Source organism: Pempheris klunzingeri, chromosome 19, assembly GCF_042242105.1.
Source record: "Pempheris klunzingeri isolate RE-2024b chromosome 19, fPemKlu1.hap1, whole genome shotgun sequence".
Lineage (NCBI taxonomy): Eukaryota > Metazoa > Chordata > Actinopteri > Acropomatiformes > Pempheridae > Pempheris > Pempheris klunzingeri.
Window position 1 is genome coordinate 14,753,172 of NC_092030.1, and position 25,297 is coordinate 14,778,468.

Below are 25,297 nucleotides of genomic sequence, written 5' to 3' on the forward strand. Positions count from 1 at the left end.
ATCAAACATGGCTCTTGACCTTCATCTATAAGATTGACCATCCTTTGTGGGGAAACCGATAGTGACCATGAAAAAGATCTGAAATGATATGCTGTTATTTAAAGTCTGCAGAAATCTATTTGTGATGACAGAAATGAAATAAGCAATCTTAGTATGAATAAATATGGACGACCAACTCATTACAGGTCACAGTCCAGTGAATGTGAAAGCCCAGGAAAGATGGTAACATACAGTTAATGTTCATGCACATTTAAAGCGTATTTTTGTCTCAATATGACCCAGAGTAGGTGAACTGTCCACATTTGTAGTCTGGTTTGTATCAACTCTGCTTAACATAATCTGATTATTCTTTTATACAGTAGAGCAGGGGGCCTGCATTACACTAGCTTACCCCACCAAGCAAATGCTAATGATTCTGCATGTTTGGGTTGATTTGGGTGACCTGAATTCAGTTGTCTGGAAGATTTGTCTCCTTGTTCTGGGACAGGTTTTGTTTTTGCCTGCAACATCCACTCTGATGGTTATATTAGGATTGCACTGACATTTCATTTATCCATATTTATTCAAAGAGATATTGAATTTTTAGGATGTAGAGGTAATTTAGCATTGATTCTCATAGAAGTTCTCATAGACGTTGAACTTGAGTCACAAACTGAGCTATAGTGAAGGCAAAGTAAATATGTTAGCCCATGTTTTTTCACTCAAACAGAGTTGGATAGAGGTTGGGTGTGGGAATAAAGCGTGTGTACTTGTGCAGGGAGAATGTATTCAGCCTTGTTGTAAAGGTTTTCATTTTGCTCAGGGAAGCAGTCTAAGGGAACAGACTGGAAAGTGTTGTGAATAGAGGCCCAACCATCTGTCACGATGGCAATAAGAAGATTTCTAATTTCCCTCCCTTTGACTTATAAAATCTTGTTTTCATGCACTGAAATGAAAAGCAAAAGAATTTTCCAACTGACTGTTCTGTTTCTCCTGATGCAAATGATTCCTTTTAAGTCTTTGTTCTCGTTATGATTCATTAGTGATGCACAGCTCCAGTGCTGACACTGTACATTTGTTTGGCCCCGAAGACCTATTTTTCTTAATCAGCATCTTTTCGTTAGCAATGAGGTCCTACATGAAAACAATGTTCTGCCAAAGTTTAAACAGATTTTCTGTATTTGCTTTGTTTTTTTGCGTTTTGAATCGGGCAGGCTTGAGTCCAGCGATAAACTGTGAAACATGGATCGACATAATATTCATGCTCCCCTCATGATGAATTATACTAACTTTATAGTGCCATCATTGGCAGAAATACCAAACATTTGCAAGTTATTTCTTGCCAAATATGAGTATTTGATGCTTTTCTTTGTCATACATAAACTGAGACTTTAAATCTTTCGATTATTAAGTTTTTAGGCAATGCTTAAGGGAAAGTTTTTCTGCATTCCTCTATCAAATTGGTAATCTAATAAATTGAGCAACCCATTCTCAGAATAAAAATAGTGCAGATTTTAAGGCTTGGCTGTGGCTGACCTCGTGGGATTAGCCCACATAGAGCAGATACAACTCAACAATGTTGAAGGGAGAGTGCTTTTACTTTTACATCTGGTTGTTCCACATATACGTGACTGCTCATGTATCTAAGACGGGCTAGAAAATGGTGCGAGGCCACAGAACTCGGGTTCCTCTAATGGTATTCACACAAGATAATGTTTATCATCTGGCTGGACAACATTCATTTGTCCTTGGTTATAAAAAGGTAGCTCAGTATCCTGACAGACAACATGTGATATCACCAGCTTAGTAGTCAGTGGATATTTAAGTCATTATATAATTGTTTTGTCCTTCCCAGAATGCTCATTTATCTCACTTGTGTGTATGTTTGAATACATAAATAGATGTTATTCCGATAAGTTTTTGTAAATGTTATGTAATTGTATGTGTGTTTTCATTGATTCATCATCTGTCTAACAATGGTCGAGACGACTAACCACATAAACACACACTCAACACACACACACACAAACTGCCTCTTGTAGACACACACACACACACACACTACATAAATGTCTTGTCTGATCTTTCTGTCCTCTCCCCCCCCCCTCCCTAGCTTGAGGATTTTATAATTCTCTCCGGAGGAAGAGCGTCGCATCTTGTAAGGAGTCACAGGTCAGAAACTCTACTCCTCTCCCTCCCTCCCCCTTTTTGCTGTTCAGACCGACACTGAGCTGCTTGTGGGCCCGCATGCTTCAACACGAATGCTGCATGCTTCACCAACACCCCTCTCCTGTAACCACCTGAGGGCTTTGCTCCTCTTTTTTTTCCCTCTTCTTTTTTTTTATCCCCCCTGCATGACCACACCTGGGCAATCCAGCTTTGATTTGGCTCCGCTTTGCTTTGGTGTCTGTGGTGCGATGATGCTTTTCTTTATTACCAATCATTTTGTTATTTGCCTTCGATTTGATTTCCCTCTTCTCTTTAAGTTGTGATTCTGTTGTTTTATATCTGCTTGGAAGCAAACTGAGGTGAGCTGATGTTTGTTTTTTAGCCTCGTAGGCCAGCGCAACAGGGATAGCCTCTTTGCTGTGTGCACAACTTCCAAAGTCCAGTCAGGTAAAAACAAAGGACTTTATAGAATAAAAACATAGGACTGACCGACTGTTTGCTAAACTTCTCCCCAAAAGTGATTGTCCAGACCTGGAACAAGGCAAAGAAGTGCTGGCAAGCTTTGAGTTTCCCCAAATGCTGAAGCAGTATGAATAAGGCCCTAAACTCAAACATTTGGAGTGTGGCATTTTTATTGCCTTTTCAAAACCAAAAACATAAGTGCAGAATTGAAAGTGACGAAGCAAAGTAATAACATTACATCACACCAAGGAGCGCTAGTTTACTGCACTATAATGCAAGGTTACAGATTACTTAAAAAAAAAAAAAAAAAAAGCTTTGTCCAGGAGCTACACATGCATACATGTGGTTTGGAGGAGTGACTAAATCACACATTAAAGATAACATTACTTTTCTTATAAAGTATCCCAAATCAGTTAACCCTCACCCTCCAAAGTCTTATCTCTTTCATAAGTGTATTGTTTGAAAATGTGAACAGTGAAGCAGAAATCTAACCTCTGTTGTCCAAATATGTTTTTCTACTGCAGCAGTAAGGTTATGTAAGAACAAAATACCACTTTAATTACACTTTATTTATAATACTGTATATAAATATATACACTATACACACTATAAAATCGTCACCTGTATAGCTGGCTAGAAATGAGAAGCCTGTTTTTGTTTGTTTCTGTGTGAAATTGAGGACATGTTTCCAAACACTGAGTGGTAAATCTGCCACTGTTACTGTCAGATGCATATGTGCTGTGTTCTCAAACTGAATGACTGACACGCAAAGCAACAGTAACCAAAGGAGGAGTCGGCAAAGGGAAAACTGATGCCGACAGCTGTTTCCCTGGGATCAGTATTTAAAGAAGTGATGCCTTTTCTTCAATTACTTTTTGATAAATTCCTATTTTGCTTATTCAGCTGCTTGAGTTTTAAGCGACCTAATTTTCTTAAATGCCTTCATCTATTTTCATTACCACGATGACGGAGGTGTGCCCTAAATCAGCCCGCAAGATCACAAGCAAGCCGTGTGATGAATGTTTTGGGCTTGGCTTTGTGTTGTTTGCCTCTGTGTGTGCTCCGATGGAAACGGTGAAATTAGTGTTTTATCTCCTGGTGTGCCAAGTTCAGGAGGACACACTGTTGTTTTGGCAGCCTGTGGATGATGGGGGCGAGTTTTCACACAGCACTCCAAAGGAGGTTTTTGTCTCTGCTGGCCAAAATTACCACCATGAAATCAGTGCCTGCTGAAGACTGTACTGAGAGAAAAGCAGGAGAGAAAGGAGTCCTTCTGAAAGGCAGAAAGGAGAGGACAAAATATAGCAGGGTTTTTAATGATGTTTACAGCCCCCTCAAAAGTCCCCTGACTGGTGGGAAAACTGTAATCTGAAAGGGTTTACTTTTGTTTCTGTATTCATCTCATCGATTTCCTTCACCAGTGCATCACAAATCAGTCAAATGTTTACAATAACTAAGGGCAATTATATTTAGATATTTCTATTCCACGTCAGCTGATTCAAAACCCAGACCTAGAGATTTCTTCCACTCTGGGAGTTGAAGTCACCTGCCCTTGGTTATTGCTATTTAAAAAAAAAAAAACACAGCCAATGTGACAACCATTCACCATCTTGGGACCACAAGGCCTTCTGCTCGGGACCACAAGACCTTCAGCTGGGCTTTCGCAGCTTCCCAAAATAGTCCCACATTATACGCCCCAAGGCCTGGCTGGCATCACAGTAGCCTCAAGGAAACTACATCAAGTGAAAGGTTTATGGCTTTTCTGTGAGCTGCGGCTTCCATGTGACCCCCGGCCTATATGGTGTACCAGCATTCAACCCCAAGATACACGACAAAAGTTTTTAATGCCATATCTGAAGAGCAGTATCACCTATGCGTTTGCAGCAGCTCAGCCTAGTTTTGGAAGGGAGAACTTCTTATGTTGCTGTCTAAAAACTTCTTGGGATGATGATCTGAAAGGCAATTTTCAGATGTGCCTTTATTGTTATTTTTGCCGTTGCAGATGTCAATAGTAAAACTCCTCCACTTATTTTCTCCTTTTAATTAAAAGAAAAAGCGCATGGTGATTATGTTTTCATGTTTGACTACAGAGGCATATTCGGCACTTGGATGGGGAACACCACACAGCAGTCCTTGTTCCTCTAGTTTACCTCACTTGCCTGTGTGTTTATAGGGACGTTTTTCAGATCTTCCAGAGCCATGTGACTCAGGGAAAGGGCGTGTTGTTTTTAAAAAGCTTGCCATCGGCAGACTAAATATACCCTTTACTGGACCTGACCCCTCATTTGCCTTTGCTGTGGCCACTTTAGGTCGACATGCTAGCTCAGCAGGGGCCCTACAACTAGTGATTATATAGGAGGGTTCCCATTTAACATCCCCTGTATAGTGTTGCCCTCACACAAGCTCTTTTCCTCAATTTAGACATTAGGGCTGTCATTGATTTTTTTTTTTTTTTAAAACCTACATTTGAATTCTACTTTATTTTCTGAACCAGTTTCCAGGCTCAGAAATTAGCATTGTGCGCTCCTTGTCATCATTAAGCCACAAATGTAAATGTGAATTAATGATGTGAATGTCGGAGATCATGCTGTTAATCCTTGATCTCGCTTTTTAAAACTTTTCCTCCCCATCTGTCATCCAGTGAGCTCACCATGGATGATGTACGATGCTGCTGCATCATCTGTTGCAGTTTTTAGATGATTTTCTCCATATGACCAATAGCCGGCTGTGCCGCAGAGTTCCCACAGCTGTTCTCTGGTTTTCTGATGACTTTAGGTTAACATGATGCGGCTTAGACACGGTGAGTTTGCACTTCACAACTGAATGCTGATGCCTTTCTGCAGTAAATTCCAGATTGTTTGGACCTGGACAAGAGCTGCGAGATTAACTGTTGTATGCTGATTTATCCAGACAATTTGAGAAACAAGACAATACGAGCAAGACTGTTCTTGACAGTAAGGTTTGACTTTGACATTGACTTACGCATCATCGCAACATCTGTTTTCAAGGTCCTGGGAGGAACTTGTACGGCACGTGTGAAAAGTTGTGTAAAGCCCTTCGTGGCTCCAGAGGGAGATACAGGAAGTCTGATTAAATTGCCTCAAGTGACATAACTTGAGGCGACATCGGTGGGGCTGGGGGAAAAAACTAGAGTAAAAAGATGTAGCAAGAAGTGAGGTTACCAGACCTCTGTACCTGCTCCTTGTTTCTGCTGGACGCTACTGGCTACATTAACGGCTACACGCCTGAATCTCCAACAGTCTGCGCTCAATTTGCATTATGGGTTAAGTAGGTGCCAAGTTTTGACAGGGAAGAAGGTGTGATCTAAATAAGATGATACCTCTGCTTCTGCAGCATTGATTTTGATGACTCTCTTAAGGTGTTGCTCATGAGTGGTACAAAAACTGGAGACAGACTTGACAATCAGATTAGCATACTGACAGAACCCATGATTGTCTACACTCGAAATGTCAAAAACAGTTCATAAGCCTGTGGGGAAACGCAACCCAAAACTGTTATGCAGCTGGCAGTATTTTAAGCCGGGCTCTTGGTCCCTGTCTGGTCTTGTAAGAGGGATTTGATGCCCACAGTTGGCGTTATCGTGTACACATGTGAATGTGCTCGAGTCCCTGTCACATCTATAACCAAACTCCATTAATCTGCAAATGACATTGGAACAGACATCTGTCCCCATCAGTGTGTCATCCGCCGTGGCTTCAGTATTTTGCTTCAAGCTCTTCCGCTCGCTCACTTTATCATACAGACTTGGCTCCAAATAAACCACAATACCCCTGGAGAATATAAGAGCATTGTGCTGTTGTAGTAAGAAGCGCCAATCGACTCATCGACAGTGATGCTCCTTTATTGCGTCTGCAAAACAAACCTACAGATGTATACTCTAAAGAAGGTTTATTCATATGATTACTGACTTAGGGGGATGCTAGAGACCATGGGGATGTTTTTAAAATATCTTATTTTAAAGGACAACGAACAGTGAAACGTGTACTGTCATAGAAGGCTGAGAAAACCAAGAAATATTTACATTTGAGAAGCTGGAGCCAGCGAATAAAGAATTGCTTAAAGGGTTAACTAGCCAAAATCGGTGGGATTCATTTTCTGTGGTTCGGTTAAGTGGCTAATCCAGAAGCTCTGAATGATTGTAGTAACATTAACTTGCCCCAAAAAGTGCTCAAAGTTAGTCTAAGGCTTGATTTAGATATGTGTGAATTAACGTTTGGCTAAATTATGCATCCATATCTGCTGACAGTTGTGTTACCACCCGTTATGACGTCAATCTGTATGATAATGTATGACAATCTGCATAAAAGTACTCCGGTCAGCATAAGCTACCCATGCTGTTATCACCATTCCCACAGCTGGGTGGGTGCTGTACAGATGGTGCTGTTGATTAAGTTAACAGTCGTACTAAGAAAATGTGGTGTATGCTCTCAGCTGCCAGTTTATCATGTACTTTTAGCTAAAGCTCTACAGTCTAATTCCATCTGTCCCACCTTCATGAGGGTTATAATGTTCAGTTTTGGGTTAAACTGCTTTTAGAGATTCAACTTGGTGTATGCATTTTGTGCTGATGTTGAACTGAGACATTTGTTATTTAGGGTGGGCAAAATAATAGAAACACCTGTCAGTATAACGCAATACAATTTCACAACAGCAGAAGTTAATTTCACTAAAAGGAAACGAGCTACGTGGAGCAAAGTTAGTGCATAGCATTAAAAAGTCATACTAAACTGCCAAAAGCAGAAGCGCTTTAAGTAGGTCCGTTTGTGGAAAGAATATTTCCCATTACACAGTTTGTTTTTGCGTGGTTAGGCCCATAGGTATTATAGCAACAGACTGGGCAGAAAAAAAGAAATTAATAGCAGCCTCTTGGTGTGCTGCAGCAAAAGGAAGAAGAGCATCTCTGTGCACTGATGCTGATGATGTGTGAGTACATGGAAAAGGGAGCCAGTGAGCAAAAAAAGAAGTGAGTGGTTGGAGTTGTTGGCAGGCACTGAATGTCTAACTCCCTCACATCACCCTCCATCACACTGTGTATCCTCACCATACTCACAGGAAGTGGAGCTTCTTTTCTGCACTCTGCATTGGAAATGAAGTGGCAAGTGGTGAAGGCACTATGTGGTCTTACGTGACGAATCATCCCACCATTTCATCAGGGAATGTGATTCCTTTTGAGACGGATAGGGTTGGTTTAGATACAGCATCAGTCCATTTAAACTTTTTCCTTATTAGACCTTTTTCTCCTAATATATTAACAGATGTTAATCATCACAAACAATCAAATGACAGCGGAATTACTGAATTTATAGTCCACCTGTGCGCTTCATTCAACATTCAGCCTAACTATCAGTTACTTGATCTAAATTCATCATTAGTTGTGGTGCGTTAGGACCTGGCTGACTTTACTCAAGTCTTATGTTTACTTCAATGATGGAGGGGGGAGAAATAATGGAAATTTTGTTGAAGGAGGGAACAATCGGGTAGGATATATAAAACCACGTCGAACAAGCAGAGGAGAGCAGTCAGTCCAATGTGCGTTCATGGCAGACCCTGCCACGTCTGCTGATCAGTTCCTTGAGTGTTACTGATTATTTTCAGAACTTTCCAGAAAATCCACTTGTTTATTTTCCACCAGGGCCTCTTCATTTACGGTAATGAACAAGACGTGGATTTTTGCTGTTGAGGTGGTTTTTCCTTTGGTTTTTCCAATTTGTTACAACATATTTTTGACAGAAATGACTTATTAGGGAAGAGTGTAGTTGTTATAGTCTGCCTTGGTAATTCAGCATTGTGGTCATGCTTAATTAGCTAAGAATGTGTTCTGATGTGAAAAACAATAAGCAAAAAGTATATAGCTGCTGCAAACACCCCACCCAGTTAAATCTGGCTATACAGGCATTTATTATGATGACCGGCCTCAATCAAAATGACATGGCTGGCATGCCCTGAATGGTTTGCATGTGTTGCATAAAGGCATAAAAGCACTTTCCAAATAAAATAGACTTTTTTTTTTTCTATTCCATACTCCCTAACACACTCAAAGTGCCAGTGCACAGATAGGCAGCGCTCCAGTTTCCCCCTCTCAGTCCCCTGTCCTCAGTGGGCAGCCTGCCAATGTCTGTGCCCAGTTAGCAGCACAGTGCTGGGAACCCCAAGGCCCCCAAGCAGGTGTCAACCTCCCTGCCCAGCCAAAGGAGCTGAGAGGGGAACACAAAGGGCTCAAAGAGACCTGCCAGCATGGTAACCGTCTTAAATATCCCAGGCCAGTATGGCCACTCCTCTAAATCTCTCAGCAGCATAGGGTAGCTGCCAGTGTGCTCTTTCTGCTACTGTAACACTGACTCAAAAGAGGTTTGAAGCCGTTTTTAAAGCGTTGTCCTAAATGGGACTCGGTGGTGACATTGATAAAAGGCGTCAGGAGGGCACGGGTGGAGGGATGAGTCTAGTTTCAGGCTATTATTTAGGCAGTGAGCTACTAAAGGATTTTTCAAAAGGCAAAAACTGAGAGACATTTTGTCTGTCTGGGGGTTTTCATCATGGGTTCAGTATTGTTATCTCATATATTCACACTGTGCTTGCGTCACTTTCTGTCTGTCTCTGTTTGACAATGACAGTTTCTGCTGCCATCATCAGACAGTATATGGAGCATCTTTACAGGATGCATCCAGATCCAGATCTCATGGGCTTGTGTGATCTTTGAAAGCACTGGCCTGGCTCATGGCTAAGCTGTCCTGGCATTTAGATTGGCACGACTGTAAAAGAACTGGATGAGAGGGAGAAGTGATGCCTTTCTTTCTCCTTCGTTCTCTGGCCTCTCTCCCTTCTTTCTGTGTCTCTCTGTTCATTGTTGTATACTGTGCAGTGATGATGTGGATGTGAATGGGGGTGGAGTGGAGTGGAGGCTACCCTCATCTTCAGTAAACAATAGGTCCTTGTGTAGTTGACCCCTCTCTAGCAGAGTGGAGTCCATGGCTAGGGCTGAAGCCGGGATGGAATTCCATCTTTGCCAGATTTAGCCGGTGGAAATCCTCACAAACAAAGAAAAAACAATCCCCCAGTATCAGGAAGGTCATACCTCCAGGGCCATTTGTTATTATTTACAAGCACATCAATAATCAATTATTGTTCTCTCCCTTTTTCTCTGGCTGTGGTGACCCTCATTGATTGTGTATACACACTGTGCCTCTTGATAGATCTCCCCCTCAGCTGTGTAACTGATTACTAACCTATATTTGATTGGAATGAGCCACAATGGTGCTAATAGGTCATTAAAAATGGTTGACAATGATTCATTTGGCCTATGACCCAATCAGTTGCTCTGTAATTTTGATCAAGAAATTGAAAATCAGGACAAATGACCCACTAAAGTAGTAAAAATACTTATAGTACCTTGTATGTCATTTATATTCATTAGGTCTTCCTTCAGCCTCTTGATTTGAACTTTTTCGGGAACACAGTTCTTTTCAGTAACTTAAATGCTAATTAAATCCATATTACAGGGACGTAGTGAGACTGCTTGTTGCTTCCTGTGAGAGCAAAGTTTTATTATCTCAATCCTCATCTTACAAGACATCCGATATCCTTTTATCCCCTCCTTCTTGTGACCGGCCCACCCATTTTGCGAAGGTGTGCTGCAGGTACCTCAGTTTCTTTTGAGCATGCTGTGGAGAACCAGAATAACCTGCTTTGTGTCAGATCGCTTTACTTTCTCAGAAAAGAGAACTGCACCTCATCGCCTGACAAGCTAGATCCACCTGCATCCTGCCTATTACAACAACAATGGCCTTCAGCAATTACACAGGGCTGCATCAGCGATCCAGAGTCATCTGCAGTTTTGTAAAAGCCAACTTCATCTGTGTTTAAAAGAGAGAAAAGCCAGAGTACAAAGCTAGGTTTGTGCTGACATCTCCCACATTGCTCCTTTTCACTTGATTGGATCAAGAGACAGGAAGCACTCAAGCCTTACAATTGAATTATGTCAGTTAATCACTTAGTGAGGTAAGACCATTTCAGTGTTGATAATATTTACAGAGTAATATAGAATAATAAAAGGTAATCAGTCTTCCGCCCATGTCAGAGTGAGCTTGGTTGACAGTCATGAAAACTGACCAAGATTATTTTGCATGAACCCTGCACCGCAGTAAATTTGGCAAACATTGCATTACAAGCAGGATTGAGAACAGATTTAGAGATTTGTTTTAATATTTTACTTAAGCTTTAAAGCGAGAGCTTTTTCCCCCCAGCTTTTCTGTTGACCTAAAAAAAAATATAAAATTCAACTTGAAATTGATTGTGAATGATTCTGATATCTTCTGGTTGATCAAATCAAGTGTCTTGCGCTTTAAAGCTGAACGCCAAACACAAAAGCTATTCACTGATGATAACTTCATTGAATATGATCAACCTCCTGAGGTGGGCCGGGACAAGTTAAACGCTTGTTCAAATGGCACAGAGCAGGCTAATGGAGTCCTTATCAGGCACATCCTGAAGTGAATGTACCAGGGTACAGCTGTTAAAAGGCAGAAAGATCACAACGCTCCACAAATTGGTGATAGCTGCCAGGAATTCTGTCGTCGTCATCTGCGGCAGTCACACCTTTCACTCTGTCTCGACATTAGTCGAGATAAGTTTTCAACAAAAGGGGATTTTCTTAAGCCTGAGGAGTTAAGTTGTTGCACAACACATATACCAACGATAAAATGAGGTGTCGTACAATGGGCGTAACACACACACACACCACATTAACTGCGGAGTTTAAACACACTTATTAATTGAATGTCAGGCCAGCTGTGTGTGAGTGTAGTTTTTGTCTTTGTTACAAACAAGTGGGTGTTTTTCTTCCGCCGTTAGTCATATTAGTTCAGGACCTCATCATGTGCTGCAACCCTCCCTCTCTTTCCTCCTCACTGCCCCCCCCCCCCCCCCTTATTCCTCAGTCACATGGAACTCTCCACATCCATCTGTTTTCCTGATTCGTTATTCAGCCCCACATTTCTAAAATGGTTTCAACCAGTCATTTACAAGATAGCATTTAGATGTCACTTGGCATGAAAGTGTGAATTTGCAAATGCAGAGTGGTACTACCATGAATATGAAGGAGAAAGGACAGAAGTAGCAGTAGTTTATAGGTGACTCTTGCAGAGCCCGACTGACTGTGTGCACAGTTTGCTTAAAAGCCAATACAAATGAAGCAAGAGAACTAAAAAAGCCAAATAAAAACAAAGTTAATGAACAAGGTATACATAGAGGTGTTTACAGTTCATGTGTGGTCAAAAACTCACATGACTACATCATGTGAGCTTTAGTTTTTTCTGATATTTCACAATAACATACCTAAGCGTCATATAGGGCTGCAACTAACGATTACTTTCAGCAATTAGTCTTCAGATTGCTTTCTTGCTTAATTGATAATTATTTAGTCTATAAAATGTCAAAAATCAGCATCTCACATGTGAAAACATACATTTTACACATGCTTTTACTGAGAGGCTTTTTTTTTTTTTATTGTGCAGTTTCTGTCCAAAATGTCTTTCCCTGATTTTATTCAAATGCATGTTGATGTGCTCTCTGAGCTTCCTAAGCGATGAGGATGAATCAAAGAGGATGAATCAGCCCTGCCAGCTTTCAGAATGAGGGAAGTGGATTTGATGCAGGTCTCCTTTTTGCTGTCTGTGCTGCGTTGATAAAATCAGTCTATGAGGAACTCGTTCATTTCTGCATCCTCGTTACACTTTTCTTTTGGTGAGTCAGGTCGCTTTGCTTATGTGTTGCAGAGGAAACTTCACAGTTCCGAAGTTATCAGAGTCTAATATGGGTTTTGGAGTGCTGGGAGTGTTTCTGGGGCTGCTCCTTGAGGTCTCCACCCATGGACCCCACGCTGTGCCTCGAACCTCCTGGAGACACCAAGGTAAGGCTTAATGCGGAAAACATTATATACATGTAATTTTTCAGAGTGATTTAATGATTGGTTGTTTGAGCAGTCACACATTTGCTGATAATGAATAGTATGTTAGTAATAGATAAGATACAGTAGAGCAATAGAGACATGCACTTTAGTTCTAGTAAATTCAAATTGGTGCTTGTTATAAGTTCTCTAATCAATAGAATTCTAAATGTATCAAGTAATCAAATATTTAATATATTAGTCACTATTAAAGGCTTTTGTGAGCAACATCCCTGTACTTCTGTGTCCTTTTTACAGTAAATCTGTAAAATATCTAGTAAATGTCCTTTTGAAGCCCTTCCGCTGATTTAAATTGAAACCAAGTTGAAAGAAGCTCAGTATGGGAGTCATAATTTTTTAGTCTGAGCTGATATATATGAGCTTATGTAATGTTCAGTTAAATTACTGGCAATGCATGGAGAACAGAGCTATCAAAATGTATGAATAGATCTTCAAAACATATCAAAACTGTCTTTCTCAAGGTTCACAGTAGATAGTTTGGCGACAGCTGTTTTCTTTCGTGTCTCTCAAGGGACTGCCCTCAGTCTCACCACAGGCTCTCAAGTGTGAGTACTTCCTGTCAGGCGGACGTTCTGTTTACACGCTGACGTTTACATAAATAGCTCCAGTAACTCAGTCGCTCTGTGAGAACCGGTACAGCTCACCCTTTAACAAAGTCAAGTTCCTCCACTCACTGTGGCACAGTCACTGCTTCAGTCAGTCACTGAGGGTATTTGCTTTCATCATTGTGGTGTTTATGTTCAGGCACCTGCAACCCGAACCCACTTGCACCTGGCACAACCAAAGCCAGCTAGACACGAAATCTCCACTAGGTTTGCCATCAATCACAACGCACTGTATAATGAGAGATGCGCCTAACACAACCTTAATGCGTCTCACCTAGAAAGGCAGAAGCATGTGTCTGGGTGCAGGCTCTACAGTAATCAAAGTTGTGTTTTGGTGGCCTTATTCCCAGATTACATCGGCCCCCTTTGTTGACATTGTTGATATCTAGTTGTTTACTCCTGATGAACACAAGGCAAACTAAATCTGCATTAACTGCTTTTCTTTGGCCTGTTTACCAACCTAACACACGTGGAGCAATAGAACGGCTTTAATGTTTCCGGCCACCTGATTAATGGAGGTGCAATGTTCACGTCTCCGTTTAGCTCTGTTTTGGTCTCCACCATCTCCTGAGAATAATAGCCAACCCCACGATATTTACCAGCTAGTTGCTAACTTTGACACTCTGCTGATTGGTGCGGAGCAGGTAGGGTGCAGTGCATTTATCAGAGCATTTCCTTCCCTGAAAACGGCTGTCTGCCTTGACTGGAAATGACACTGATGAGAGCAGTGAGAGTGAGACAACACAGCGAGACAGTTGCACCCCGTAAACCTAAAATAATGAGCTAAAAGAAATTAAAATCCTATATAGAGCCTAAGGGCACTGGAGGGTTTGGTGAAAATAATCTGCGATTGTCACAACAAGCGGCCCTTTGACACATTTGATCCTTTGCTAATATAAAACTATGGATTACAGCAGCTTGTTTTACTCTACAACAATATTGGGGAATTTAATCATGTGTAGTGTATGGCCGTTTTGGATGCTGTTGTAATGTGATCCAACGGTTTCGTGCTCAGATTTAGATCTGATGGAGTTTTCGGAGCCCAACATCTTCAACTACTCCACGCTGCTGCTGAGCGAGAAAAAGGACGCACTGTATGTTGGAGCCAGGGAGGCCATCTTTGAGCTCAGCAAGAAGAATGTGACAGTCAGACACAACAAGGTAGGAAAATGCTGGAGATCTGGGACGACAGGAGAAAAAAATAAATACTTGTAAAATTTTCTGATGATTTGATTTTCTTCTATGAACTATTTTTAGGTTCAGTGGACAGTTGCAGAAAGCCCCATGATGATGTGCACACTTAAAGGCAAATCAAAAGAGGTTAGTTAATAATTAATACGTTAATGTTGTTTAATCTGTATGGTGCCAGAATCACTTTGTGGTGTTAAAGAGTCTACAATAGAAATATATAGTATAGTTTCATTAGTTTATTGCCTCTTTCTCTCCAGAGGGACTGTCTAAACTACATTCGGGTGCTTCAAGTCGTAGACGATGAGCGGCTGTACGTCTGTGGCACACACGCCTTTCAACCTCAGTGCGACTACTTGGTAGGTTAATGCTCAGTCCCTCCTCACACTGGGAACACTACACTGCACAAATAAACATGCGCTCGGCCTTGCCTATTATCTGAAATCAAATCTCCTCTTTCAGAACCTTGCAGACTTCTCGTTGGATGGTCGACCTGAAGACGGCAGGGGAAAGTGCTCCTTTGACCCCTCACAAAGCTTTACTACTGTCATGGTTGGTGAGTGGAGGCCAGTTTTATGTCATTTCACAAAGAGCTCTTTCTGTTGTTAGCCCTGCAGTAAAATGCATAATAATCCCCAATGATCTTTTTATTTTTATTTTTTTGAAGGGCAGCAAGGCAGAATTGACTTGCTGGACAATAAATTGCTTTTTTGTTATATTTCCTGCTTTTCTATCAGATGGAGAGCTGTACTCAGGGACAGCTTATAACTTCTTAGGCAGTGAACCGATTATATCCAGATATTCTCCATCCCAGTCCCTGCTGAGGACTGAGTACTCCACGTCGTGGCTCAATGGTGAGTTGGGACAATACATGACAAGTGAACATCTTTAATTTAAAGATTGTTAGCTTGTCAGAAGAGGATGTTTTTACATACAAAGAGGCTTTGTCAATAGCAGATCAATCATCCCAGCCTTTCTTTCCCATTCTCTGTTGAACTAATCCCTTCTCTCCTCTCCCTGCTGTCCTTGCAGAGCCCAGTTTTGTTTTTGCCGACGTGATCAGGGATGGGAGAAACAGAGGAGATGGCGAGGACGATAAAATATACTATTTCTTCACTGAGGTGTCGGTGGAGTATGAATTCTTTGGCAAGCTGCTCATCCCCAGGGTGGCGCGCGTCTGTAAGGTCAGCACACGTCATTTGCCATCTGCACATACCAGCAGCATCCCTCTTTAGGCCTTATGTTCCTGTGGTCCTCATGTACGTCTTTCTCCCTCCTTCCATTAATCTTGCATCGTTTGTATTGATCTAACCTGACCTCATATTGCACAAATCGACTACAACTAGTCGGTTATTAAAGCAGTGTTATTTGTTGCATCATGCACACACAAGTGCCCAGCTCCCATTTCTCCTCACTAATCAACCCCAAGTACTCGCTGTTGCTAGTTAAACTTATTGCCTGGAGTGAATGGTAATAACTGTGTGCTGAGATGAGTGTATAAACCATTTTTTGTTAAGAATCATCCTCTTATGTGGACCACTGTTGGACACCCCCAGTGGAAATTAAACCCTTGCACACACTCTTAAAGCTGCAGTTTGTCTTCCTCTTCTCATCTTTTTCCTGCCACCTCTGTCCTCTGCTTCTTCTCTCACCGCCCAACGTGCTGAAAACAAACCTCCTTTCCCCAGGGTGACCTCGGGGGGCAGCGCACTCTGCAGAAGAAATGGACGTCCTTCCTGAAAGCCAAGCTGGTGTGCTCCATGCCCGAGCTCAACTTTGTTTTCAATGTTGTGCATGATGTCTTCATCCTGAAGGGAGCAGACTGGAGGGACACGGTCATCTACGGGGCTTTCACATCCCAGTGGTCAGTCGTTTGAATATCCTGAGTAGGACAGCAGTAGGGGTCAGAAAATTGGGGGGGGAGTGGGATATTATTTTAGATTGTACATATTTTATATTTTCATATAATGTTTCCTTTTTTTACTATTGTTTTTGTGCCTTAAGTGTTGGTTGTATTGGGGTGGCTGTTTGTTGTCTGTCTGTACTGGTGCCGTGACAAAATAATCTCCTGTGAAGGATCAATAAAGGAACTATTCTATTCTATTCCATAATCTAATAATCTGATATACTGCAGGTCCTTAAATTCACTTCTCTCTCCTCCCCTTTTTCTGTCCCGACTCCAACATCCTCGTCCCACAGGGGCAATGTAGGCCTGTCGGCAGTGTGTGCTTACAACATGACTGCTGTGGAAGAGGTCTTCTCCAAGGGCAAGTACATGCAGAAGGCTACAGTGGAGCAGTCCCACACCAAGTGGGTCCGGTACAATGGCATAACTCCTTCTCCACGTCCTGGAGCAGTAAGTATCTTTGGCACAGCTGGAATAATTAAGACTGAGCTCAGTTTGGTGCAAACTTTGTCATCCAGGGTGAGGGAATGTCTTGTTTGATAATTAGAATGCAGACAGAATAACATGTCTTATGGGGTGTTATACCGCACATACAATGGATATGGACACACTCTCATTTGTCCTGTCTGCCCTTTTCCTCCTCCAGTGTATTAACAACCTGATGCGACAGCAGAACATCAGCAGCTCTCTCCAGCTGCCAGACAAGACCCTCCAGTTTGTTAAGGACCACCCCCTGCTGGAGGATCCCGTCCTGCCCATCGGCAACGGGCCTCGTCTCATCACCAAAGATGTCAACTACACTCAGATTGTTGTGGAGAGGGTCCGTGCACTTGATAGGAACATTTATGACGTAATCTTCACTGGCACAGGTAAGGACTCAATAGGAAACTGAATATGAATGTGAAATTGAAACGATCGAAAAAAAATCGAAACATAGTACAAGTACTATGTACATCCACTCAAAGGAGAGGCCTCATCATAACGTAGGTGGTGTTTATAGATCTCAAACTTTTGAAATGCAGACGATACCATCAATTGAACTACACCTCGATTGGTTGGGTGTACCGATCATTCAGCACAGCCCACGTTGCAATTTTGTCTTAAAGAAGCTAATTTCTTTCTTCAACCCTAACTGAATGATTGACATTTCACCACTCTCGTCTTTAGATAAGGGGGTCCTGCACAAATCAGTAGTTATTGATGGAGAAGTGCACATGGTGGAGGAAATTGAGCTCCTGAAGAACTCTGAGTCCATCAAGAATCTGCTGTTGTCCTCTGAGGTCAGTGACTTTACTGTAATGGCTAGTAACTGGTGTTTTAACCTTAACAAATACACACCTACACAGGCAGTGTGTTTGTGTTGGTTTTCTACTATAGCAGCAAAACCGGTATTTCTGTAAATCAGATGAGACTGATTTGTAGACTCGGCAACCCTAAGCAATACAGATAATGGAATGGATGTAGACCTGTTTCGTGTGTGTGGTGAAGGGTTCATCTTTTTGGCATTTGAACCTGGTAAAATTCCAAAATAATCAATAAGGTGTATTTAACGTGTGAGTTTGTGCTCTCTTTCTCTGGCATATTTACGTGAACAAGTTTGTGCTTCCACAGACGCGATCACTGTATGCTGGCTCAGACTCGGGTGTAGTCCAGTCACCCACAGCCTTCTGTAGCAGGTATCTGTCCTGCGATGACTGTCTCCTGGCTCGAGACCCATACTGCGCCTGGGACCCTCACACTGCTGCCTGTGTTAACATCTTTGATACTCCCAGCCAGCAGCTCAGGTAACGCATCAGCACGCTAGACTTGTAACATTCACTCCCTATCAATCCATCTTTTCTCTACATACCGGTACTCCGCTCATGCATTGTTACACTCGGTAAGAAAAGCAAAACTACCATTGTACAACATCTTTACCGATACTCCACCCAGTTTAACCTGCTTTACTGTCCCAGACTAGATTTTTCTTTCATTTCAGACTGTGTGTGCATTTCACTTTGTCTTAAAAATGTTGTCTTGTTTTTCTTTTTCAGGAGGCTAATCCAGAGTCTGAAAGGTGACGCAGACAAGTGTCCTTCAGGTAGGCTGCAACATGCTCACATACCTGAACGTTTTATGATGTGGATAATGAAAGAGTAAAAAGTGGCTTCCTAACACAAAATGTTTTTGCACCGTAATAAAGCCTTCCACTATATAAAAACGTTAATCAAGCCAAGTGATCTATGAATGTTACATTGTTATAAATATCATCCTGGATACTTATTATCATAATACCTTAGCATAACCAAACCCAAAGGCAAGTCATGCAGTGTGATTGTCCACTGATGTCTGTTTAAAGCAGATCACACTAAGTCAGTATTTAACTGACCATAGGTTTTCTTTCTGTTGTGCCTCGCAGTGTCAGGTCGGTCTCTGAAGGACCACCAGAGTGTGACAGTGAAACCTGGGAGCTCTGCTGAGCTGCCGTGCCTGGTACACTCCAACCTAGCCCAGGTGATGTGGAAATCCAACGGCTCGGTTCTCACCGAGGCCTCTCGCTTCCACCTCATAGGCGAACATGGTCTCCTTATTTACAGCGTGGCTCCAGAGGATCAAGGTCACTACGAGTGCTGGTCAGTGGAATGGGCCCCCGCTGCCGGGAAGAACTTCAGCCGCCTCCTGGCTGCATACGTCCTGACTCTGGATCTGCCGCCCAGACCCCCCCACCAGGCAGGGCACGTGACCACCACCCTCAGCCAGGAGTCATCTAGCACACGTGCAGCTGAAGGTAATGGTAAGACAGACAGAGCCCCGCTAACTTCGGCCCTTGCCCCCCCCAGCTTCACAGCCACAGTCCAATTCACCTCCCCACCCCAAACTGACTCATCACTAACCCCGCCCCCCAGCAGCACAATCAAGTTCCAGCCAAAGCAGCATCTTCCCCCGAGCTCCAGCGCCCCCCGCCCAGACAGCCAGGACCCGGCGGCTGAGTATTTACAGCACAACAACAGCACCGCCCTCCTCTTTCTCTTCCTCCTGTTTTTCCTCCTCTTCCTGGCTGCACTGGCGTACAACTGCTACATGCAGTATCTTCCAGCTCCCTGCCTGCGGCTGCGAGCGGCTCTGTTGGGCAGTCACAAGAGCGCCCATCAGCCTGAGTATCGGGCCTGTGAAGCAGGTCTAATGGAAACGTCTGCAACTGACAAAATTAACATGACTGAGCAACCGACGCAGAACGGCAGCCAAACCACTCAGAACCTCCGGGCGCTCCGTGACACTGGGTACGAGACTGAGCCGGAGTGTGGCAATGGTCAGATCCCCTCTCACGGCTTCAGAGGCGACAGCCCCTCCCAGGAGAAACCCTTTGATGTGGACTGTGAATCTCAGCCCATCCAGTTTGCAGATGCAGATGAACCTTACTGCTAGTCAGAAGCCTCTGCTCTGCTTTTGGTCCTCTCGACATACAAACTATTTTATAGGGGGGGTCATTCTCTTGCTGTACTTCCCACAACTTAAAAGTCCAAGTGGTGTCAAGTGTACAGCATCACATGAAGTTTAACCATTGTAAGGCTTAAGTCAGGTGTCCCACTTGCATGTAGAGATTTAACTCCTGCAGTCTGGTTTAGGACTTATGATGGAAGCAAATCAGCTGTAGTCACAGAAGCTGCACCCTCTCAGCTTAGTCCAGCAAGAAAAGCTATTTGTTAAATTCCAAATTGGAAACATTGTTTACCAAATTGGTAAGTTACCCTGATGTTTTCCAAATTGGAGTCATTTTTTGTACAGCTTGGGGGGAAAATGATCTCTCAAAGCTTTTGCGTTTTTCTTTCTTTTTTTTTTTTTTTTTTTGTTGAAGCAATATGTAGGCTATTGGACTTGGGTAAATGCTTCAACATTACAGTAATTTCTCAGGGAAGATTTGCGCAGTACATTATAGCCTGGCTTTGTTGTACTGTCTTGCCATCTGCAGCACCTGGTATGTGGGCCCTAATCTCACTGGGTGAGGTGGCAGTGTAGGTTTGAAGGTCAGGAAAAGAGAACAAGTGGACAGGTGACGACTTGCGTAATAGAAAAATGCTGGAATAAATCAAACCACCACGTTGTGTAGAAATGTCTTGGGTGACAATATTGATTTTCTGTTGTCTTTTTTTTTTTTGCTCCTTGTGAAGTCGACATTCCTACATGGATACACTTTTTGAAGGTCCTGTGTATTAACCTTTACTAGTCCTCCTCCCTTAAGTGGTCTGTTAATAACTGTTAAATATGCTCTGTATGACATGATGCTTGATATCAACCATCACTTATTCTTTTTCTAAAAAAAAAAAAACCCTGGAAACAATCTGAAGATATTTTTTTATAATTATTTTTAATGAAGCCTTCAGTTTTAGAACATTTTCAGAGAATTATTATTTAAGATGCGTCACATTTGTGGTAATATCATTTTGTCTATTGTATAAGTAGTTGTGATCTTTTTTTTTTAAACTTAATTTATTGCAGCAGATTTGGTTTTAAGATCCTAGCCCTCATTTATTAGTCTCCCTTCTTTCTGTGTTGCATGTCACCGCTTGCTTAGATTTCCTATTTTCCTCAATACTCTCTTTTTCCCATCACTCCCTCCCTCACAGCCTCCTCTCCTGTCGACACCTCATCTTCCCTGTCCTCCTCTGGAAGTAGCGCTCCCTCTGCCCTCCCTTCCTCCTCCTCTTCCTCCTCTTCTTCCACCACATCCTCTTCCTCCTCCTCCACCAAGCCCCACAGTGTGGAGGCCCGGGAGGCAGAGGTTAGACTGTTGCCTCCCCTGTTGAAGGACCAGGCCTGGGGGGTTCACGCCCAGGAGGCCTTCCTGCTCTTCTGCCTGGCCTTGGGTGAGTGGTGCCTGCGACAATGACTCGGCTAACAGTCGGTTTGGAAATCTATTGCTCTCTAAACCCCCCCCCCCCCCCTTTTCTCTGTGCCATTCATTTTCACTCATTCCCTCTCCTTTCTACTACCGGCATGTTACCATTTCTCAAACGTAAACTAACCTGGAATGTGTGTGTGTGTGTGTGTGTGTGTTTGTTTCTGGATTTGTTTAAAACAAGCCTGCCCATTTTTTTTTTTTTGTCTGACTCGTGGAGAACTATTTTTCTCGATTTTTAGGTGTGTCGTAGAATGTTTAATGAGTGAATGGTAAAAAGACAAAACTGGAATTCAATATTAAACATTCAAACTCATCGATGATCTGGTTGTCTCGCAGTTCTCAAATCTATGAGAATGAAAGGTACACTTTTTTTGTATATTGTGTTAGAGCAGGAAGCCTGTAAACTTCAGAAGTGGATCCTCTTTATCCAGGGTGTTGAGAATCTTTCCTCAGAACAAATCATAGTATGCTCAAATGTCTTACATCTCAACACTAAACCTGGATTTTTTTTTGTGCCTGTAAACAAGTGTAAATACATGTGTATATATGGGAAAATACCTTTGAAGATGTACATAAATCTAGGGGAAATTTTGGGACTATTGCTCTTGGTAGGGAGGCTGAATAAATCTTGTCAAATGTTCTCAACCCTGGTTTGTTTTCTTATGTTTTTTACTTAAGTCGTCGCTCATATTTTCTAACAATGCGGACTCAATAATGAGGACAGTGGCAAAAAGCACTACTGAAAATTATAAATTGTTAGAAAAATGTTTAATATTGGTGATCTGGTAAACACATGGGTCCACCAAAGGCAATTATTCCCATTTCATGTACAGAACATGCAAGTGACGTGTCAGTGTCCCTGACCAGTGACCATCAGGTGGTCAAACATGAAGTCCAATTCTGTCCCTCAGGTCCCAGTGATGTCCACATTCACTGGCTAATAAACGGGCACAGTCTGGACACCCCCATAATGGAGTACCGCCGGCCGCTGGGTCAGAGGGAGGTACTAGTGAGCAGCTGGCTCAAAGAGGGGCCGCTGATCAAGGACGCCCGTTACCACTGTGTCGCTGAGGCCAGCACAGGAAATGACATGTCTGAGGTCGACCTCCGCCTCACCATTGGAGGTATCTGGACCTGGTGGATGTATTTGAGTGCCTGCGATTGGTTGACAGAAATGCAACTGCCATTGTGTATTATTAGAGATGGCCATTTGTATTGGTTTCTATCCATAAAAGCTGTTGTTATTTGACAGATGAGGAAAGCATTCCATCCAGGGATTTGAACCAATGGAGGGGTGCGCTCACTGAGCATGAACAACTGCTAAAAAGATGGGAAAAGGCCTGGGTAGGTCGGCGTTCTTGCATGTGGGTGTGTACTGTGCAGTCGTCTGCGTCAACTTACATCATGCGCCGTATGTTTGGCTTTGGCCAAGTGCTTTGTCCTCTCTATACCAGTTTGAGTTTTTTTTTTTTCCAGTGCCAAGTCCAGATTTTTTGGGGGATTGACAAATAAATGGGGACACAAAGCTAAAGCCAAATGAATGATCTTTTAATCTACAGTCTGAATGGCAAACGGTGATCTGGGACTTAACTAAAATGCTACTACTAGCTGTTCCTGCAATGCTTTACTTAACTACGTTACACTTAACTACATCTTCTGATCCATGTGATCTACTAACCACACTCAGCTAGTCTAATTGTGTAGGAAATAAGAAAACCCTTACGTGTTCCTTTTTTATGGGTCACTAGAGGATTCCTCCAAAAACATTTTTCTCTAAACTGAACTTGTTGGAAGCAAGTAATGGGATCTATTAGTACGCAGTAGATTTGAGTTCACAACTACATCACAGTTCTTTCTCCTGTTTCTACACGTTTTTTTCTATTTAGTTCATAATGGGCACCGGCGGCCTTTCTGACTGTCACATTAAAGGGAACTTTATGTCTTTATGTTTGCTTTATATATCCACCTGTGCCTGTAGCTTTACAGGTTTGGATAAAGATGCATAAAAGTTTTAAGATTGACATCTCTAATCTCTTTTTTTTTTTTTCCAGTTTGAGTGCTGGTGTACTACATGCATGCATCAAGTGTGACCAGAAAACAAAAGCAAAATACATGCAAAGCTAGTAAAGTAGTTTAACTTTAGCCTGACATTCAGACTGAATGACCACTGCGCTTCAATCTGACATGCGTGCAGTGATTCAGTGGTCAAGAACCAAGCTAGTTTAACCTCGGATATTAACATTAACGTGGCGAATGACAGCGTCTGATGTCTTTAATGTATTTAGAGAGGCTATAGAAGACTATAGATCACTAAATCACTAAATATCCTTTTCTACTTGTACAGTACAGCTCTGTTTTTCCCTCCACAGGAAAGCTGTGATGGCCACTGAGCTCTGTGAGGATATCGCGAGCTTAACTTGTGCTTGCTGACTCTGGTTGTGAACATGGTCCCCAGCCTAGTTGGACCACACCTTTTTGACACTGAAAACTATTATAAGCAGATGGAACACAATGTCCCAGAGTCACCTCTTACACAGGAGTTTGATGGACCGTGCAGCAAAGAATTCACAACACCTGCCCGCTGCAGGGGCTCGGCGGGTTGTGGTGACGGTGTTGGGACTCCTTCCAAAACTGATGAGGAGATGAAGCTCATCTGTTGCCTCAGTCTGAGGACGTGTGAGCTGCTTTTCTACCAAGCACTCATTTACTTCTATTTTTATTGATGCAAATGAAAATCTTGAAAGCAGTGTCTGTGTGGAACAACAAAACTGACGGTCCAGAGAAGCACTGATCTGTATTTGTAAAGTGAAGCAACATCTGTGACGGTTTAGGCCTGTTTCTAGTTAGGTTTATTTTACAAATACCTTGGATTTTTGCACCTTCGCTGCCTTCCAAAGCCTCAATACGGTCCTTCAGAGCTACCTTGCAGTTTGACATTTTCACTCAAGATTTTACAGTGTCTTTAATCTTTTTTTTTTTTTTTTTTCCTCCCAGAGAGTCAAAGCCTACACTCCATCACAGGATTTTGATTCCAGGAATGGAGCAGGTTACTGTGGGAAGTACGACACTTTTCAACCACAGTATAACTCTTATGCTTGGCAGTAAGGAAGATTGTATCACCAAAAGTGAAATAAAAAAACAACAACCCTAGCATCCAAACTGCATAGGTTGAGTAACAGAGTAAGAGTCTATACCTTACTGCTTTCTGTCTGCAGTTTTTGTTCACATTACGACTGTGACTACCTATTTGCCTTTGAAGCAGAAATAAAGGGAGTTTGTCTTATCTGTTGCTACATTTTTGCTATGTTTCAAGTAAGCATGTTCATCACCTTTTTAATACATGATAGAATAAATATTCACATACCTGTTTCACCCACTTGCGAAAAGGTTATTACTCCTGCAGGATCAAACTAGAGTGGCACTGTGACACGTCAGCCTTTTTTCCTCAGGAACACTTTCTACGACCTGAATTATTAACCAATCTCCACCATGTGTTTCTCCTCAGAAGCCAGTTATGACATTTTCAGAGGATACAGTGTCCTTGGCTAAAAACTCATTTCCTTTGTGGCATAGATGTTGATTGTAGGCCAAATGCTGAGGCCCTGATGCATCACAGATATGTAGACGAGTGGGCATAAAATAACAATATAAGTGGGAATAAGACAAAAAATTGTTTAAATAGGCATGTTTAGTATAATATTAAGAACAACAATCCAACTGGGGAAAATCCTACATTTGATGTTTATTGCCAGTTTCTGTAGCTCAGCATTGCAGTGAAATGTTTCAATACCTTTCATGGAGCCATCTACAACTGGAGCTATAGCACCCTCTTGTGACCAAATACAGGAGCACAAGCAAAAAAGGGGGAAAACGTATATATGTGGTCCTTTGTTTATCAAGTAATACGTGACTAAAAATGTCACAGCAGCAAAGTTATCTGAAAATTGTAAATGTCAATTATCCCTTTTTTTTAATTAGACACTGTCTGATGGTCTAAGAACCTCTAATCACACATTAACAATGACATGAGCCATGTAAGACTATTCACCCATCACAAAAAAAAGCAGCATTACTGTTTAAAGCACTCGCTGTTTGCATCACCCACAAATTCAGCCCATTTTGCTGGA

The 25,297-nt window shown here is 42.2% G+C and overlaps 1 protein-coding gene across 2 annotated transcripts in view; it reads left to right on the forward strand.

Annotated features, from left to right (window-relative positions):
- sema4d (sema domain, immunoglobulin domain (Ig), transmembrane domain (TM) and short cytoplasmic domain, (semaphorin) 4D) overlaps positions 1–24,345 on the forward strand; it is a 37,891-nt gene extending 13,546 nt beyond the window's left edge. The window contains exons 3-21 of one of the 2 annotated variants that reach the window (XM_070850778.1): positions 2,093–2,151; positions 12,402–12,535; positions 14,213–14,358; positions 14,455–14,517; positions 14,646–14,744; positions 14,848–14,941; positions 15,123–15,239; positions 15,418–15,569; positions 16,074–16,249; positions 16,585–16,741; positions 16,938–17,160; positions 17,459–17,571; positions 17,903–18,075; positions 18,325–18,371; positions 18,690–19,064; positions 20,896–21,135; positions 22,082–22,294; positions 22,423–22,514; positions 23,540–24,345. In XM_070850778.1, coding sequence (XP_070706879.1) covers positions 12,439–12,535; positions 14,213–14,358; positions 14,455–14,517; positions 14,646–14,744; positions 14,848–14,941; positions 15,123–15,239; positions 15,418–15,569; positions 16,074–16,249; positions 16,585–16,741; positions 16,938–17,160; positions 17,459–17,571; positions 17,903–18,075; positions 18,325–18,371; positions 18,690–19,064; positions 20,896–21,135; positions 22,082–22,294; positions 22,423–22,514; positions 23,540–23,560 — 2,598 coding nt within the window. In that variant the 5' untranslated portion in view covers positions 2,093–2,151; positions 12,402–12,438 and the 3' untranslated portion in view covers positions 23,561–24,345. Of the gene's footprint in view, positions 1–2,092; positions 2,152–12,401; positions 12,536–14,212; positions 14,359–14,454; positions 14,518–14,645; positions 14,745–14,847; positions 14,942–15,122; positions 15,240–15,417; positions 15,570–16,073; positions 16,250–16,584; positions 16,742–16,937; positions 17,161–17,458; positions 17,572–17,902; positions 18,076–18,324; positions 18,372–18,689; positions 20,109–20,895; positions 21,136–22,081; positions 22,295–22,422; positions 22,515–23,539 lie in introns of those variants that run through there. The other variant, XM_070850777.1, reaches the window with a different exon arrangement.
- The last annotated feature ends 952 nt before the right edge of the window (positions 24,346–25,297 follow it).